At 44.6% G+C, this 15,643-nt stretch overlaps 1 protein-coding gene across 2 annotated transcripts in view; it reads right to left on the bottom strand.

Moving 5' to 3' along the window:
• Window positions 1-15,643, bottom strand: part of DMC1 (DNA meiotic recombinase 1) — a 791,183-nt gene that overhangs the window by 738,780 nt on the left and 36,760 nt on the right. For both annotated transcript variants that reach the window (XM_077450999.1, XM_077450998.1), the window contains exon 2: window positions 2,674-2,732. In XM_077450999.1, the coding sequence (XP_077307125.1) occupies window positions 2,674-2,727 (54 nt within the window). In that variant the 5' untranslated portion in view covers window positions 2,728-2,732. The remainder of the gene's footprint in view (window positions 1-2,673; window positions 2,733-15,643) is intronic.

Below are 15,643 nucleotides of genomic sequence, written 5' to 3'. Positions count from 1 at the left end.
CCCAGTTTCAGGTCTTTTGCAGACTCCAACAGGTTTTCATCCAGAATGGTCCTGTATTTGGCTGCATCCATCTTCCCCTCAATTTTAAACCATCTTCCCTGTCCCTGCTGAAGAAAAGCAGGCCCAAACCATGATGCTGCCACCACCATGTTTGACAGTGGGGATGCTGTGTTGAGGGTGATGAGCTGTGTTGCTTTTACGCCAAACATATCGTTTTGCATTGTGGCCAAAAAGTTCGATTTTGGTTTCATCTGACCAGAGCACCTTCTTCCACATGTTTGGTGTGTCTCCCAGGTGGCTTGTGGCAAACTTTAGACGAGACTTTTTATGAATATCTTTGAGAAATGGCTTTCTTGCCACTCTTCCATAAAGGCCAGATTTGTGCAGTGTACGATTGATTGTTGTCCTATGGACAGACTCTCCCACCTCAGCTGTAGTTACATAGTTCTCTGCAGTTCATCCAGAGTGATCATGGGGCTCTTGGCTGTATCTCTGATCAGTCTTCTCCTTGTCTGAGCTGAAAGTTAAGAGGGACGGCCAGGTCTTGGTAGATTTGCAGTGGTCTGACACTCCTTCCATTTCAAAATGATCGCTTGCACAGTGCTCCTTGGAATGTTTAAAGCTTGGGAAATCTTTTTGTATCCAAATCCAGCTTTAAACTTCTCCACAACAGTATTACGGACCTGCCTGGTGTGTTCCTTGGTCTTCATGATGCTCTCTGCGCTTTCAACAGAACCCTGAGACTATCACAGAGCAGGTGCATTTATACAGAGACTTGATTACACACAGGTGGATTCCATTTATCACCATCAGTCATTTAGGACAACATTGGATCATTCAGAGATCCTCGCTGAACTTCTGGAGTGAGTTTGCTGCACTGAAAGTAAAGGGGCCGAATAATTTTGCACGCGCCACTTTTCAGTTTTTTATTTGCTAAAAAAAGTTTAAAATATCCAATAGATTTCGTTCCACTTCACAATTGTGTCCCACTTGTTGGTGATTCTTCACAAAAAATAAAAATGTTATATCCTTATGTTTGAAGCTTGAAATGTGGCAAAAGGTTGAAAAGTTCAAGGGGGCCCAAATACTTTCGCAAGGCTATGTATAACATGTTCTGCCTAGTCCTCTCCTGAAGGTGGCGTAATAACCCTACAGTCAAAATTAATGGAGCTGTGTCAGTCAGTGAATGAAAGAGAAATTTAATTTCCTGCTTGTGTGAAGAATTCTACATTAAAAGGCAAGTTGGGTTTTAGGCATCCTCTGCAACTAAAATTTTATTTTGGTGAGGTACTTGCAAATGATAAAAGGATACAGACACTGCTTTTCTCATCAGAGCACTCCAAGTGCCCCAGCTGATTACAATGAAATAGTCACTCCCATTCAAAACCATATCCAAAAGACATACCGTATTTATCGGCGTATAACACACGCCGGCGTATAACACGCACCCCAAGTTTAGGAGGGAATTTTAAGGAAAAAAACTTTTAGGAGGGAAAAAAAAAAAAAAAAAAAAAAAAACTTACATTTATAGTGTCATCTGCAGCCTTGTCCACCATCGCAGCCTTATGCAGTCTTGTCCCCCATTGCAGCCTTATGCAGTCTTGTCCCCCATTGCAGCCTTATGCAGTCTTGTCCCCCATTGCAGCCTTGTCTATTTATTTTGCTATTTGTATTTTTATTTTTTTTAAATGCCGCCACCGAGATACAGAGCCGAATGTGTATCTCAGTGGCGTGCGGTAGTTCACGGCGGGCCTTCGGCTCTTCTCGGCAGCTTTCGCCCGCCTTCGGCCATTCTCGGCAGCTTTCAGCCGCCGAGAAGAGCTGAAGGCGGGCGAAAACTGCCGAGAACGGCCGAAAGCTGCCGAGAATAGCTGAAGGCGGCCGACAGTTGCAGAGAACGGCCGAAAGCCACCGATAATGGCCGAAGGCGGCCGAATAGTCGCCTTGAAGAGCCGAAGGCGGCTGAAAGCCGCCCAGAGGCTCAGAATTTCGGGGGAATCAGCGTATAACACGCACCCGCGATTTTCCCCTGCTTTTAAGGGGAAAAAAGTGAGTGTTATACGCCGATAAATACGGTAGTTGGAAAAACAGCTCTCTTTAGAGCAGCAAAAGGTAGAAATCTGTAACAAAGTTTGTTAAAACCCTTACAATTTACATTGATCGCCCATCGGGGAATGTCTTTTACTCAACAAAAATGAAGTTACTCTTTAAAGGGGAAGTCCACCCTAAAACCAAAATCCCTTTATCTACAGACATGCACATTCTAACACTAACCTATCTAGCCCTGTAAAGAGAAAATGAGTACACATTACACAGAGGACACAGCTGTGAAATCAATGGGAAGTGATGTCACCCATAGAGATACTATGGGGGCTTTCGTTGTTGGGACGTGTCCTTTGCACTCGCCTACACAGCAAAGCCGCAGCTGACAGCCCAGAGTGGGATCGGGTCGGATCGCCTGCAGAAAAGGTATGCATACCAATTTTTTTCTTCACATGTTTAGATGGTGTTAGATAGTTGATGACAGTAGCTCGAGAGATTATAATTTTAGGGTGGACTTCTAATTTAACTTAGGCACAGACATTTATTGCCTCATGCAATTATTCTGATTTTATTAATTTTTTTAAATTGCAGGATTACTTGCCCTGCATTTATTATCAAGTGGTGTCTTACCTCATCATCAAACCCTGCTTCTTCGTCCACTACTCGGTCCTCCGCTGATCTCATGACAGCTACAAAAAGCACACAAAACTTGTATAAGATTATAATAGCATTTAACAGATTCTTAAATTTACATTATCAAAAAAAAAAAAACCCATGCCGAAACCACGGGTCGCCTTTTGGCCAAGATGGCAAACTCACAGAAACAGTCCCCAGTAATTGGGGCAATCAGAACATCGGAAGGAAAAATAGTGAGCTTCCCAGATAAAATTTTGCAGGAACTGGCAGGATTCTATGAGAAACTGTATCTACCAACCGGGGAGTATACCTTGAAGGAACTTGAGATACCTACAGGGCATTCATTTTCCACAAATCACAAATGAACACAGGGAGGCCCTGGACGCCCCACTTACAGTGGAGGAGTTACAAACAGCGCTGGCGGAGTTCCTAACTGTAAGGCTCCTAGGTCGGACGGGCTCCCCATAGAAATCTATAAGCAATATGTTGATATTCTTCCTAAATTGGTGGCGGTGTTCGAGGTGGCCAGGGAGAATCGGACCCTGCCCCCCCCCCATGTCCACAGCTAATATTGTTCTTATACTAAAGCCTGGGAAAGATCCTCTTGATCCAGGATCATATAGACCCATCTCTTTTTTACAGAGCGGTATCAAACTGCTGGCTAAAATTCTTGCACTTAGACTGAATAAGGTCATTACAACTATTGTACACCCAGATCAAGGAGACTATCTGAATATTCAGTCCCAGGCAGATAACATGGGACAGAGGGCCCTGCTCTTGTTGGATGCTATGAAGGCCTTTGATAGCATCGAATAGGAATATTATTGTGGTGTTCTCCAGAGGTTTGGATTTGGGGAAACGTACATCTCCTGGGTTTGTTTGCTTTTGCTGGAAAAAGGCAGTGGCAAGGCCGTGGCAAAGATGCTTTTCCGCCGAGGAGGTGTACCAAATTCTTTCCACGGCCGACAAGAGCAATGGGAAGCTCTTTTTCAGATTCCCTTTCAAATTCTGATTCTGAATCTGACAAATTATGAGCCAGTCCTCAGTAGTGAAACACTGAGTGACTCAGAGGAGGAAGATATCCGGCCCACCAAACGAAGGCGTTCTAGTGAGAAGGCAGTGGCATCCACCAGCACCGCAGTACCTCGGCATGAAAGGCCAAGTACCACTAGGGTGTCACCTCAGCCCCAAAGGTTTAGGCCCCATACCAGCCTTCCCTATGCCCTTCAGAACCCCTTGCGGCTTCCTCCTAATTCAGGAGAAGCCAACGTTCGCCCTTTCACTGCCCAGCCAGGAGTCCAAGTGGACACAGAGAATTTTACCCCAATAAATTTTTTTCATTCAAATTTTTACGGGGGACATGTTGGCTTCAATTGTGGCCCAGTGAAACCTGTATGCACAACAATTTATTTTGCAAAAGCTAACATCCTTTTATGCCTGTCCCTACCAGTGGAGGAGTTCAATTTTTTATTTTTTTTGGCCTCACATTTAATATGGGACTCAACAACAACAAAAAAAAAAAATCAATTGCGTTCCTATTGGTCAACCCACCCCCTTCACCACATGCCACTCTTCTCTGCGGTAATTCCCAGAACCAGGTATCTGATGATTATGAGGTTCCTACATTTCAGTGACAATACCCAGTGCCCTCCCCGAAATTATCCAAATTACGACAGGCTTTACAAAATTCATCCAATACTTATTAGAAACATTCCCCCAATTGTTTACCCCGGCCCAACACATGTGTCTGGAGGAGTCCCTTATTAAATTTAGCAGCAGGCTTAAAATTAAGCAATTTATCCCCAGCAAAGGGGCCCGCTATCGGGTGAAGGTGTACAAATTATGTTACACAGTCACAGGGTACACATATTCCTTCAAAGTGTACGAAGGGAAGGACAGCCAGCTGCAGCCCCTAATTGCCCGGACTACTTGGGATCCAGCGGGAAAGTTGTTTGGGACCTCATATACCCCCTACTGGATAAAGGCTACCACCTGTATGTAAACAACTTCTAAACATCTCTGCCCCTGTTCCACAACCTTCACTGGAAGAAGACGCCAGCATGTGGCACTGTAAAAAATAAATCGGAAGGGCTATTCTCAAAGTCCTGTCAATAAGAAGTTGAGAAAAGGAGAAACGGCAAGTCTGCGAAACCAGGAGATTTTGGCAGTGAAGTGGAGGGACAGAAGGGATGTATACATGTTGTCTTCTAACCATAACAGACCCTGGCTTGTTATTTGACCGTGCTTATGCCTGCCGAATTTGTACATACTTCTGCCTGATCTGGAACTGACCTTGGACTGTTTGACCATGATATTTGCCTGCCTCTTGGACTGATCTTGTATCCTGCAACTGGACTAGTGGGATTCGACACAGGGGTCTCACATATGTGAGGGGCTCCAGAATAGTTTTTTCTGGATGAAGAAAACAATTTTCTTTGTTTTCTCATTCCTAGATTAGGGACTGGAGACTCAGAGGCTTCAAAGAGATTTGGGTGGGAGAAGCCTCTACCCTTGTCTCCATTCTGTCCTGAACGAGGCCATACTTCTGCCTGTAGGACTTACTGCCGTCATGCCTCGGTCTGTCGCACTGACCACACCACATGGACCTGCCTACTACCAGGACCAATATTTTTGGCACTGCTGACAATATCTCTGCATTGACCCTGGACTATATATGGACAGTATCCCTGCCTGCTGCCTGAAAAATTGTGTTCGCTGTTGCTGACCAAGTTCCTGCCTGCTGCCTGGACCAGTGCTATCCTCCTGTGCACAACTGCCCTACTAAAACCACAGGTAATCTTTTGTTTACCCTTTGCTCAGCATTATGTATCGGGGGTGTAATTCTTGGTATGTGCATGCTATGTGTCCCTGGAACACCTGACGATGTTCCTTGCATGCTTATTTATAGCGCAAAAAATAGAAAGACGTAGAGGTGATCAAATACCACCAAAAGAAAGCTCTATTTGTATGGAAAAAAAAAAGGAGGACAAAAATAGTATTTTTTGTACTCACCGTAAAATCCTTTTCTCTGTAATTCACCGACCCACCGACACAGCTCCTCTCTAACAAAACAGGTTGTCAGCCCTATCACTGGATATTACTAGGCAAAGTTGTAATACAACACTTCAGAACTTTTAGTTCCACCCAGGGGGGCGGTCCCTAGGCTACAACCCCCACAGCCTGCCCTAGCAGACTCAGTACATCAACAAGCAATATAACGTAAAGAGAAAAAGGAGGGGCCGGTGCTGTGTCAGTAGGTGTATTACAGAGAAAAGGATTTCTTTACGGTGACTACAAAAAATCCTATTTTCTCTTATATTCACCGACCGACACAGCTCCTCTCTGTAACAAAATGGGATGTCCCCAAGCAGTGCCAAATGAAGGGTGGGAAAACAGCATAAAACTTCATCCACTATGGCAAGTGGGAACTAGTGAAACTCTACCCACCAAAACAGTGTGTGGAAAAACCACCACAAAAATCAGGGTATCCTTCAACAGGAGTGATTACCCAAAAACCGCACCAAAACTGCGGAAATAATGCAACAGTGCATTAAAATCAGGGAATCCTCAACGGGAGTGATCACCCCAAAAAAACAGTACTGTGTTTTTATTGAAGAACCAGGAAAAATTATAATTTTGCATTTTTAATTGCAACTACACGGCCGCCTGCACGGCCGCCTGCACGGCCGCCTGCAAAACTTTGCGGCCAAAACAGGCATCAGCCGATGCACTGACGTCTACCCTGTAAAATTTGGTAAACGTGTGGACAAAGTCGCCACCTTACACACCTGAACGACAGACGCTTGGTGTCGGAAAGCCCAAGATGATCCAATTGCCCTCGTGGATTGGGCCGTGACCGGAAAGGGGGGCACCTGCCCCTTCAAGGCGTAGGCTTGTACTACAATCTGTGTGATCCCCTTGGAAATGGTGGCCGACGAGACCGCCATGCCTGCCTTTGGACCAGCCACCGAGACAGTGAGTCTGACTTCCGAAAGGGAGCCGTGGCAGACAAATACACCCCAAGAGCCCGAACCACATCCAGAGTGTGAAGGACCCCTCCTTAGGATGTTTCGGCTTAGGACACAACACCCCCTTATCCTTGTGGATAACCAGATAGGGCGACTTGCAAGACAAGGCCGACAGTTCCGAAACCCTCCTGGATGATGCAATGGCCACAAGAAAGACCACTTTCTGGGAAAGAGTCAACGGGGGAATCTCCCTGATATTTTCAAACAGCGGTTTTTGAAGCGCTGACAACATCAGGTTCAAATCCCAAGAGGGCAACGGTGGACGCACCGGAGGGACTACATGACGAACCCCCTGAACAAAAGGTACTAACGAGTGAGATGCCAGGGGTCGCTGAAAAAGACAGCCAAAAGCTGAAATTTGTCCTTTAAATGGTGCTCAAAGCCAATTTCTGGTCTACTCCTTGCTGAAGAAACAGCAGGATCCTTTCTCCTCACACATGGAGATATAGGCCTTCCAGGTACAATGGTATATCTTCAGAGAGGAAGATTTGTGCTCTCAACATGGTTGGGATCCCCGATTCTGACAAATCCCGATTCCTCAACACCTGGCTCTAAATAGCCATGCTGTTAAAACCAGCTATGAACGGAGAAAGCAGAACGGAGAATCGGACCTAAAACTAGAAGGTCCTCCTGCAATGGCAGTCGCCAGGGAGCGTCTGACACCAGATTTGCATACCAAGGACGCTGAGGCCAATCTGCGGCAACCATTATTACTGGGATCCCCTCGGCTTCCACACTGCGAAGCAGGCGTGGCAACAGTTTTAGTGGAGGAAAGGCGTAGATCAGCTGGTAGATATATGGAAATAGCCGCGCTTATGCAAATGGATAAGAACAGCAGAAAATAAATAAATATATATATATATATATATATATATATATATATATATATATATATATATATATATATATATATATATATATATATATATATATATATATATATAAGGAAGGGGATAGGTGCTACTGCACAGAGAAAAGAAGATATAAACAGGTTGCAGCCGCCCCTAAGTACATGGGCTTTTGTTAAAGTCCGTGTCTAAAAGTTAATATAAGTGGTTATTGGGGGCTATTGGCGCTACCTCAAAGTGATAATTATACTGTTAAACCTCCGGTAAGTGACCAGTATCAGTACTCAAAGCTAATTTTGTAATATAGGTACAGAACTATCCCTATTGTCTGTCTGTCTGTCATATATATATATATATATATATATATATATATAGACAGACAATAGGGATAGTTCTGTACCTATATTACAAAATTAGCTTTGCAGGAGGACCTTCTAGTTTAAGGTCCGATTCTCCGTTCTGCTTTCTCCGTTAATAGCTGGTTTTAACGGCATGGCTATTTAGAGCCAGGTGTTGCGCAATCAGGATTTGTCAGAATCGGGGATCCCAACCATGTTGAGAGCACAAATCTTCCTCTCTGAAGATATACCATCGTACCTGGAAGGCCTATATCTCCATGTGTGAGGAGAATATATATATATATATATATATATATATATATATATATATATATATATATATATATATATATACACACACACATACATACAGTGGTGTGAAAACTGGCAGGCGGGCTGAGTCGCCAGATGCTGGACCCAGGAGAATGGGCATTGCATCCGGAGGTTTCAGGTCACTGTGCCTGAGGTGGGGTGCACCAGACATGGATCTTCTGGCCTCCCGTCTCAATCGGAAGGTGACAAGATTCGTGTCGAGGACAAGAGATCCGTGGGCAGACCCGTCGGACGCGCTGGTGGCTCCGTGGGATCAGTACCAGCTGATCTACTCAAAGCTAATTTTGTAATATAGGTACAGAACTATCCCTATTGTCTGTGTGTATATGTATATATATATATATATATATATATATATATATATATATATATATATATATATATATATAATAAACACCTTTGCTTTGAGTAACCTCCGCCCGTTGACCAAGCAAAATAAAAGCGCTAGCACTAAATAGTGTGCTTCCTAACTGGGAGCTGTGGAATTTAAGCAGCTGTATTAAAAGGCTTTAAATGAATAAAAACCACTGAAAATGTCAAAAAAAAAAAAAAACATCTACGAGGTAAATGAATGGATCAATTCACCCACAGAAAAAACAGCGCATATTACTCTATAGCAGAAAAATTGTTCTGGTGCAAACTCTTATGTTTTCCGTAGAATATGTATATACTCCAAAAATTGATCATACAAAATTATTATTGTCCATAATAACTATCCATATGTCCAGTTTATGCTAAATGCTCAAGATAGTTTCAGTGAGAAAAGAACTAAAACAGTTATCTATTTCAGTCCATAAGAGGCATAGGAAGCAAAACTGAAACAAAGTTTTCTGTCACAGATCATCACAGATCACAGGGGTATACAATGCAATCCTTGCTTAACGTGATTAGACTTCCAGCAATGCAATGCAGTGTTCCCAAATTTGCTGGGGGGTAATCCCAAGCACGAAGCGACCCCCTTTAGTTTTATTCTTACCGGATCTGCCTGGTTAAGCGAGCATTCAAATATCACTCCTCATCGGCTGGATCTCATCCGCTTCATGAGCACCAGGTAATTTCGAGATCTCGGAAAAAAAGCAATTGCGGAAAACACACATAGCGTAATACTGTCTCGTAAAAACACAATTTATTTAAATGAAAAATATTGCACTCACAAAAAACAATCCTCTCAAAACATTGGTTCACTCTACATGCATAGTTCTTTACGATAGTCTGGTGCAGGGAGATATATTAACATCAGCCGCTACAGATTGTCGCCATATAATAGCTCACGGTTTTAGCTGTGCGTCTTTTCCTCCCTCCTGTCAGTTACTCTATGCTGCTAACGTGTACTACCACTCTGATGCGTTTCGTCGTATTGACATCATCTGAAGGTCGACCCTCAGATGATGTCAATACGACGAAACGCGTCAGAGTGGTAGTACACGTTAGCAGCATAGAGTAACTGACAGGAGGGAGGAAAAGACGCACAGCTAAAACCGTGAGCTATTATATGGCGACAATCTGTAGCGGCTGATGTTAATATATCTCCCTGCACCAGACTATCGTAAAGAACTATGCATGTAGAGTGAACCAATGTTTTGAGAGGATTGTTTTTTGTGAGTGCAATATTTTTCATTTAAATAAATTGTGTTTTTACGAGACAGTATTACGCTATGTGTGTTTTCCGCAATTGCTTTTTTTCCGAGATCTCGAATTACCTGGTGCTCATGAAGCGGATGAGATCCAGCCGATGAGGAGTGATATTTGAATGCTCGCTTAACCAGGCAGATCCGGTAAGAATAAAACTAAAGGGGGTCGCTCCGTGCTTGGGATTACCCCCCAGCAAATTTGGGAACACTGCATTGCATTGCTGGAAGTCTAATCACGTTAAGGAAGGATTGCATTGTATACCCCTGTGATCTGTGATGATCTGTGACAGAAAACTTTGTTTCAGTTTTGCTTCCTATGCCTCTTATGGACTGAAATAGATAACTGTTTTAGTTCTTTTCTCACTGAAACTATTTTGAGCATTTAGCATAAACTGGACATATGGATAGTTATTATGGACAATAATAATTTTGTATGATCAATTTTTGGAGTATATACATATGTTTTCCGTAGAATAAGAGTTTGCACCAGAACAATTTTTCTGCTATAGAGTAATATGCGCTGTTTTTTCTATGGGTGAATTGATGCATTCATTTACCTCGTAGATGGTTTTTTTTTTTTTGACATATATATATATACTGGTGACACCAATAGTGTACATCTGCCATACGTATATGATAGCCTCCACATATATAGACGATATACAGTGGTGTGAAAAAGTGTTTGCCCCCTTCCTCATTTCCTGTTCCTTTGCATGTTTGTCACACTTAAGTGTTTCGGAACATCAAACCAATTTAAACAATAGTCAAAGACAACACAAGTAAACAAAATGCAATTTATAAATGAAGGTGTTTATTATTAAAGGTGAAAAAAAATCCAAACCATCATGGCCCTGTGTGAAAAAGTGATTGCCCCCCTTGTTAAAAACATACTAGAACTGTGGTTGTCCACACCTGAGTTCAATTTCTCTAGCCACACCCAGGCCTGATTATTGCCACACCTGTTCACAATCAAGGCATCACTTAAATAGGAGCTGCTTGACACAGTAAGGTCCACCAGAAGATCCTTAAAAGCTACACATCATGCCGAGACCCAAAGAAATTCAGGAACAATTAAGAAAGTAATTGAGATCTATCAGTCTGGAAAGGGTTATAAAGCCATTTCCAAAGCTTTGGGAATCCAGCGAACCACAGTGAGAGCCATTATCCACAAATGGCAAAGACATGGAACAGTGGTGAACCTTCCCAGGAGTGGCCGGCCGCCCAAAATTACCCCAAGAGCGCAGCGACGACTCATCCAAGAGGTCACAAAAGACCCCACAACAACGTCCAAGGAACTGCAGGCCTCACTTGCCTCAGTTAAGGTCAGCGTTCATGCCTCCACAATCAGGAAAAGACTGGGCAAAAATGGCCTGCATGGCAGAGTTCCAAGGAGAAAACCACTGCTGAGCAAAAAGAACATCAAAGCTCGTCTCAATTTCTCCACAACACATCTTGATGATCCCCAAGACTTTTGGGACAACATTCTGTGGACCGATGAGACAAAAGTGGAACTCTTTGGAAGGTGTGTGTCCAAGTATATCTGGCGTAGAAGGAACACTGCATTTCATAAAAAGAACATTATACCAACAGTAAAATATGGTGGTGGTAGTGTGATGGTCTGGGGCTGTTTTGGTGCTTCAGGACCTGGAAGACTTGCCGTGATAAAAGGAACTATGAATGCTGCTGTCTACCAAGAGATCCTGAAGGAGAATGTCCGACCATCTGTTCGTGTACTCAAGCTGAAACAAACTTGGGTTCTGCAGCAGGACAATGATCCTAAACACACCAGCAAGTCCACCACCGAATGGCTGAAGAAAAACAAAATGAAGACTTTGGAGTGGCCTAGCCAAAGTCCTGACCTGAATCCTATTGAGATGTTGTGGTATGACCTTAAAAAGGCCGTTCATGCTCGAAAACCCTCTAATGTAACTGAATTAGGACAATTCTGCAAAGATGAGTGGGCCAAAATTCCTCCAGGATGCTGCAAAAGCCTCATTGCACGTTATTGCAAACGCTTGGTTGCAGTTGTTGCTGCTAAGGGTGGCCCAACCAGTTATTAGGTTTAGGGGGCAATCACTTTTTCACACAGGGCCATGATGGTTTGGATTTTTTTTCACCTTTAATAATAAACACCTTCATTTACAAATTGCATTTTGTGTTTACTTGTGTTGTCCTTGACTATTGTTTAAATTGGTTTGATGTTCCGAAACACTTAAGTGTGACAAACATGCAAAGGAACAGGAAATGAGGAAGGGTGCAAACACTTTTTCACACCACTGTATATCGTCTATATATGTGGAGGCTATCATATACGTATGGCAGATGTACACTATTGGTGTCACCAGTATATGTATATATATATATATATATATATATATATATATATATATATATATATATATATGTATGTATGTGTATATATATATATATATATGTATGTGTATATATATATATATATATATATATATATGTATATATATATATATATATATATATATATATATATATATATATATATATATATATATATATATATATATATATATATATATATATATATATATATACACACACACACACACACAGACAATAGGGATAGTTCTGTACCTATATTACAAAATTAGCTTTGAGTAGATCAGCAGGTACTGATCCCACGGAGCCACCAGCGCGTCCGACGGGTCTGCCCACGGATCTCTTGTCCTCGACACGAATCTTGTCACCTTCCGATTGAGACGGGGGGCCAGAAGATCCATGTCTGGTGCACCCCACCTCAGGCACAGTGACCTGAAACCTCCGGATGCAATGCCCATTCTCCTGGGTCCAGCATCTGGCGACTCAGCCCGCCTGCCAGTTTTCCACTCCGGGAGTGTAAATGGCCGACAGGGCCGGTACATGTCGCTCTGCCTACCGGAGTATGTGAGCGACCTCCCGAGCAGCGGCTGAGCTTCTTGTTCCCCCTTGGTGATTGACGTATGCCACCGCGGTGGGGTTGTCCGATTGGATCCTGATCGGACGTCCTTTCAGTCTCATTCATCATGTGGATAGGCACAGCCTGATCGCTCTCAATTTGAGCAGATTGATCGGCAACCTGGATTCTTCCGTCGACCAGAGGCCCTGAGCTGACTGAACCCCCATCACTCCACCCCAGCCGGATAGGCTGGCGTCCATTGTGATCACTGTCCACTTCATGAGGTAGGAAAGAAAGATTTTCCCGACTAAATCACCAGGGACCTCAACCACCAGATCAGTGAGTCTCTGACTGACTGGCTCACCTGGATCTGGCGATCCAGGGACAACTGAGATTTGTCCCATTTTGACAAAATCTCCTACTGCAGGACTCTGGAATGGAACCGAGCAAATGGTACCACCTCGAAGGAGGCCACCATGAGTCCCAGGACTCGCATGCAAAAGCGAAGCGACGACCACTGGCGGTTCATCAGCAATGTACTCGCTGATCTGAGAGTCTGCAGTTTGTCTGAAGGGAGAACACTCTCGCTTCCAAGGAGTCCAACAGCAACCCTAGGTACTCCAGACGCTGGGTCGGCACAATCACTGACTTCTTTAGGTTCAACAGCCACCCAAATTCTTGCAGGGTCTGCATGGTGATAGCTACATCCCCCTCTCATGCTGAGGTGGAAGATGCTCTCAGGAGGAGATCGTCTAGGTATACCCCGATCTCGATCGCATGTTGCCGCAGCAACGCCAAAACTGGAGCCACACCTTGGTAAAGACTGGGGGGGGGCTGATGCCAGCCCAAAAGGGAGAGCCACAAACGGATAGTGGGCTTCCCCGACTGCAAATCGCAGAAACTTCTTATGCCTTAGGGTATGTGCAGGTACGCATCCTGGATGTCTAAAGATGCCAGGAAGTCCCCTTGATGGAGTGCAGCGACTACCGAGCGAACGGATTCCATTCTGAACCTCTGCACTTTTACCAAGTGATTGAGGGCTTTTAGGTCCAAGATTGGACATACCCCTTCCTTTTTGGGAACTACAGACATATTTGAGTAGAATCCATGGAAACGTTCCGAGTCAGGAACCGGTACAACCACCCCGCGACTCGGCAGGTCCCTTACTGCCCCCAAGAGGGCCGCCCGGCGAACCGGGTAAAATGGGTATGCTGGAGGGGAAGAATCTTTTCTGTGGCCAAGAGAGAAACTACCTTGCAGCCGGAGGAAATACCAAACCCATCGGTCGGACAGGCGAGAGGACAACCGGGCTGCAAACTCCCGAAGACGGCCCCCCACCCGAAAACAAGGGTGGGGGGCGAACCTTCATGAGGTAGCACTTTTTGTCGCAGGCTTGTGGTGCCAGGGACGCTTTTGTCCGTCCGTGGCCGTCCTGTCATGCTGGGGACACTTTGTCGAAGCTCCAGGCGGACGAAAAAACAGTTTGTGAGCGGAAAAAAGGGCCATTGCCTAGAGCGTGGCTCCTTGGCCTTCCTGGCCTGTGGGACAAGTGTACTCTTACCACCAGTGGCATTTTTAATAATGTCATCCAAAGCGGCTCCAAAGAGCCGGTCGCCAAGGAAGGGAAGATCCGTCAGGGCTTTTTGGGATGCCTGGTCGGCAGACCAGCATTCTAACCAGATTAGGCACCTCAGCACCCCAGCTGACACTGAAGCCCTGGATAACAACAGGAGAGTATCCAGGGACGCGTCACAGATGTACTTAAGGCCTTGCACTAGTTGGTCTGCTAGTTCCACGCAGACGGAAGAAGCCTGTTGCTCTCCCAATTCATGATGCAAAAGTTTTGCCCACTCAGTCAATGTCTGCGACACTAGTGCGGATGCCAGTACTGGTCGCATGGCGGACCCCATGACCATAAACAAGGAACAAGCCACTGCCTTGGCCTTCCTGTCCGTGGGATCCTAAAATGCAGAAGTCCCTTCTACCGAGATCATGGTTACTTATTTAACCTGGATACTGGGGGGTCCACGACCGGAGGAGCCGACCCCTTTTTGAGAAGGCTTTCCTCAAATGGGTAATGCACCTCCATCTTTTTGGGGACCGAAAAGGTCTGTTGCAGTCGACCCAAATCCCTGTAAATGAACATGTCAAAATAAGTCAAATACAGTATTTCTACCACCTGCTGATATCCCTAGAATCTCACAGGACACCTACTTTTATCCGCAACTGGGAGCTAGATTTGGATAAGGAACTCACTCCTGCCCAAGTATCTACCATTCTTCACAGGGCGCACGCCACTTCGGGGTCCGCCAGAACAGCTGAGATGTCCTACAAGCTTCTGACCAGGTGGCATTATACGCCTGTAACACTGCACCGGTTTTTCCCCCAGACCTCACCGCTCTGCTGGAGAGAGTGCGGTGAGCGAGCCTCCCACGCTCACATCTGGTGGTACTGCCCACGAATACGCCCGTTTTGGCTCGCAGTTTAATATTGGATCCAGCAAATTCAGGGTCGGGAGGTTCCTAATGATCCATGGCATGTGTTGTTTCACTGTTCGGGTCAGCCAGCAGGCTCATATAAACGCTCTATTACGCCCCATCTCCTCAATGCGGCAAAGACTCTTATCCGAGATATTGGAAACAGAGGAAGATTCCCACGCTCCGTTGCTGGCTGCTCAAAGTTGATCAACTATACTACATGGAAGACATGACACTCTCTCTGAGAGGCAAGTCTGACCTTGCAAAAAAGATATGGGCCTGCTGGGTCGCCTTTAAGTATACACCTCCGTATGCGGATATGGTATCACGACCTGTGTAATGTGCTGTAGCCATGTTTGGGTTTTGTTTTGATTTGTTTTGATGAGATATGTATATCCTGT

The sequence above is a fragment of the Lithobates pipiens genome, unplaced genomic scaffold, assembly GCF_037356315.1.
Source record: "Lithobates pipiens isolate NorthernLeopardFrog02 unplaced genomic scaffold, aLitPip1_a1.2 Scaffold_23, whole genome shotgun sequence".
Classification (NCBI taxonomy): Eukaryota; Metazoa; Chordata; class Amphibia; order Anura; family Ranidae; genus Lithobates; species Lithobates pipiens.
The sequence above is the reverse complement of the archived record's forward strand: the minus strand, read 5'-3'. Positions and strand labels throughout refer to the sequence as shown.